The 1,629-nt window shown below is 39.1% G+C and overlaps 1 protein-coding gene across 1 annotated transcript; it reads right to left on the reverse strand.

Annotated features, from left to right (window-relative positions):
• Positions 1–507: 507 nt before the first annotated feature.
• LOC132044896 (probable LRR receptor-like serine/threonine-protein kinase At1g56130) lies at positions 508–1,417 on the reverse strand. The gene is made up of 5 exons (XM_059435432.1): positions 1,371–1,417; positions 1,218–1,289; positions 1,030–1,101; positions 863–934; positions 508–667 (listed from the first exon to the last, which is right to left on the reverse strand). The coding sequence occupies exons 1-5, from the start codon at positions 1,376–1,378 to the stop codon at positions 508–510; spliced, it is 384 nt and encodes a 127-aa protein (XP_059291415.1). The 5' UTR covers positions 1,379–1,417.
• Between the last annotated feature and the right edge of the window lie 212 nt (positions 1,418–1,629).

Here is a 1,629-nt window from a genome sequence, read left to right on the forward strand (position 1 = left end):
TGTCCGGGCTTGGTCGGCGAGCGGTGGCGAAGGCATGATGTTCATATTTATATATATATATATATGCACGTACATGATTCATATGCACGTACATGTTGGTGTTGGTGACAGTACAGATTGAGTTTGTTACTCTTTTTATCATTCGAATCGAGATATATTGTTTCGCCTCGCCTTACCTACTCGGTACATTATTCGTACTGACGTCCCTTTGTCTGGGGGCGCTGTGTTTCATGCCACACAGGTGCAGACTGTTGAGTAGAGGACACTTGCCATGGGATGTTCCCGGGCTATCAGCTGGATTGGGTAACTCCATTTCTATTCGGAGTGTTGCCGAGTCAGAGTACTTATGCGTGTCCTCGAGTCAGAAGCATTACGGGTATGTTGGAGCCCTGTCTCAACTTATGTTATCGTAACTTAGTCCTTGTAAAGGCTTTTGTAGACAGTGTCCTGTGGATAGTGTGTCGAGATGTCGACAGTTGTGTAAAGCGGCCATGTAGGTCGACGTGTTCATATGCATTGTTTTAAATATTTTATTGTGACCAAAGTCTTCTCTGAATTAACGATAGGGGAGAAGTCCCTGACTTGGGTAACGAGTTTTATTAAAAGGTTTTTCATGTTTGATAGTTCCTGAAGAATTGGACCATTCACTCCGCTGCTATCAATATACCTGAGTACAATTGATTGTATCAGAAACTAGTGTGCAAGGACTAGATTGTAATTCAGAATAACGTATATACCTTTAATTCCTAGAAGACAACTAATTCACTTCCTTCAAATAAATACTTCCTTTTCATATGTACATCATCATGATCTAAGAAGGAATGATACAAGAACATAAATTAAGGAATTTATTCATACTTACAGCTGCTGTAAGGAGGTTAAGTTTCCAAGCTGAGGTGGCAATGGTCCGTTGAAATTATTTGAACTAAAACTTCTGTAAAAAGGGTAAAACAGCATTTAGAGAAAACAGAAATGCTTAAAATCCACTAAGACCGACAGAATACAACTCAAAGTGAGATGAATACTTACAAGGATACCAATTTGGTTAGACTTCCAAGTTCTGGAGGCACAGGACCAGGGAGATTATTAATGCCAAGGCTCCTGTTCCATAAAGTTCTTAATCACAATGAGAACTGGTCGATTTCAAGTGGAAGAATGTCACATGAATGTATAATGACGACTATAAGGAAATTTTTGGAAGCTTAAGTGCTACTAACAAGTACTGCATCTTTGTTAGCTGTCTGATTTCAGCTGGAATGGTTCCATTGATAACATTTTGAGCCAAATTCCTGCATAACGAAAACATGATAACTAAAGCATCTTAAGTTACAGAATATTACTGTACTAATCATAACAGTACAATCACTTACAGATCCATCAATTCTTTTAGCAGAAACAGTTCTTTAGGAAGTTCACCAGTACATTAACAAACACTCTAAAGAGAAGAATTCACAACTCCAGAGAAGAGGAAAAAAAAAAGGGTGAAAATGAGCTCACAAGTGTGTAATATGGCAAATAGTGGCAGAACAGACACAAATAACTCTAGGATTTGCTTGGTCTGGTGCCCAAGGAGCATTTTGAGCACAAGGATCCCCGGTTAAATTCAGCTTGCTCCTCAGATTCCAATGG

Source organism: Lycium ferocissimum, unplaced genomic scaffold (genome assembly GCF_029784015.1).
Source record: "Lycium ferocissimum isolate CSIRO_LF1 unplaced genomic scaffold, AGI_CSIRO_Lferr_CH_V1 ctg5404, whole genome shotgun sequence".
Classification (NCBI taxonomy): domain Eukaryota; kingdom Viridiplantae; phylum Streptophyta; class Magnoliopsida; order Solanales; family Solanaceae; genus Lycium; species Lycium ferocissimum.

Bases quoted from the DNA above. Each gene is read 5' to 3' on its own strand.
- LOC132044896 (XM_059435432.1), bottom strand. The intron at 1,102-1,217 runs GTTAGTAGCACT...TTTATGGAACAG, and splicing joins CTAACAAAGATGCAGTACTT to GAGCCTTGGCATTAATAATC. The intron at 668-862 runs GTAAGTATGAAT...AATTGTACTCAG, and splicing joins TTAACCTCCTTACAGCAGCT to GTATATTGATAGCAGCGGAG.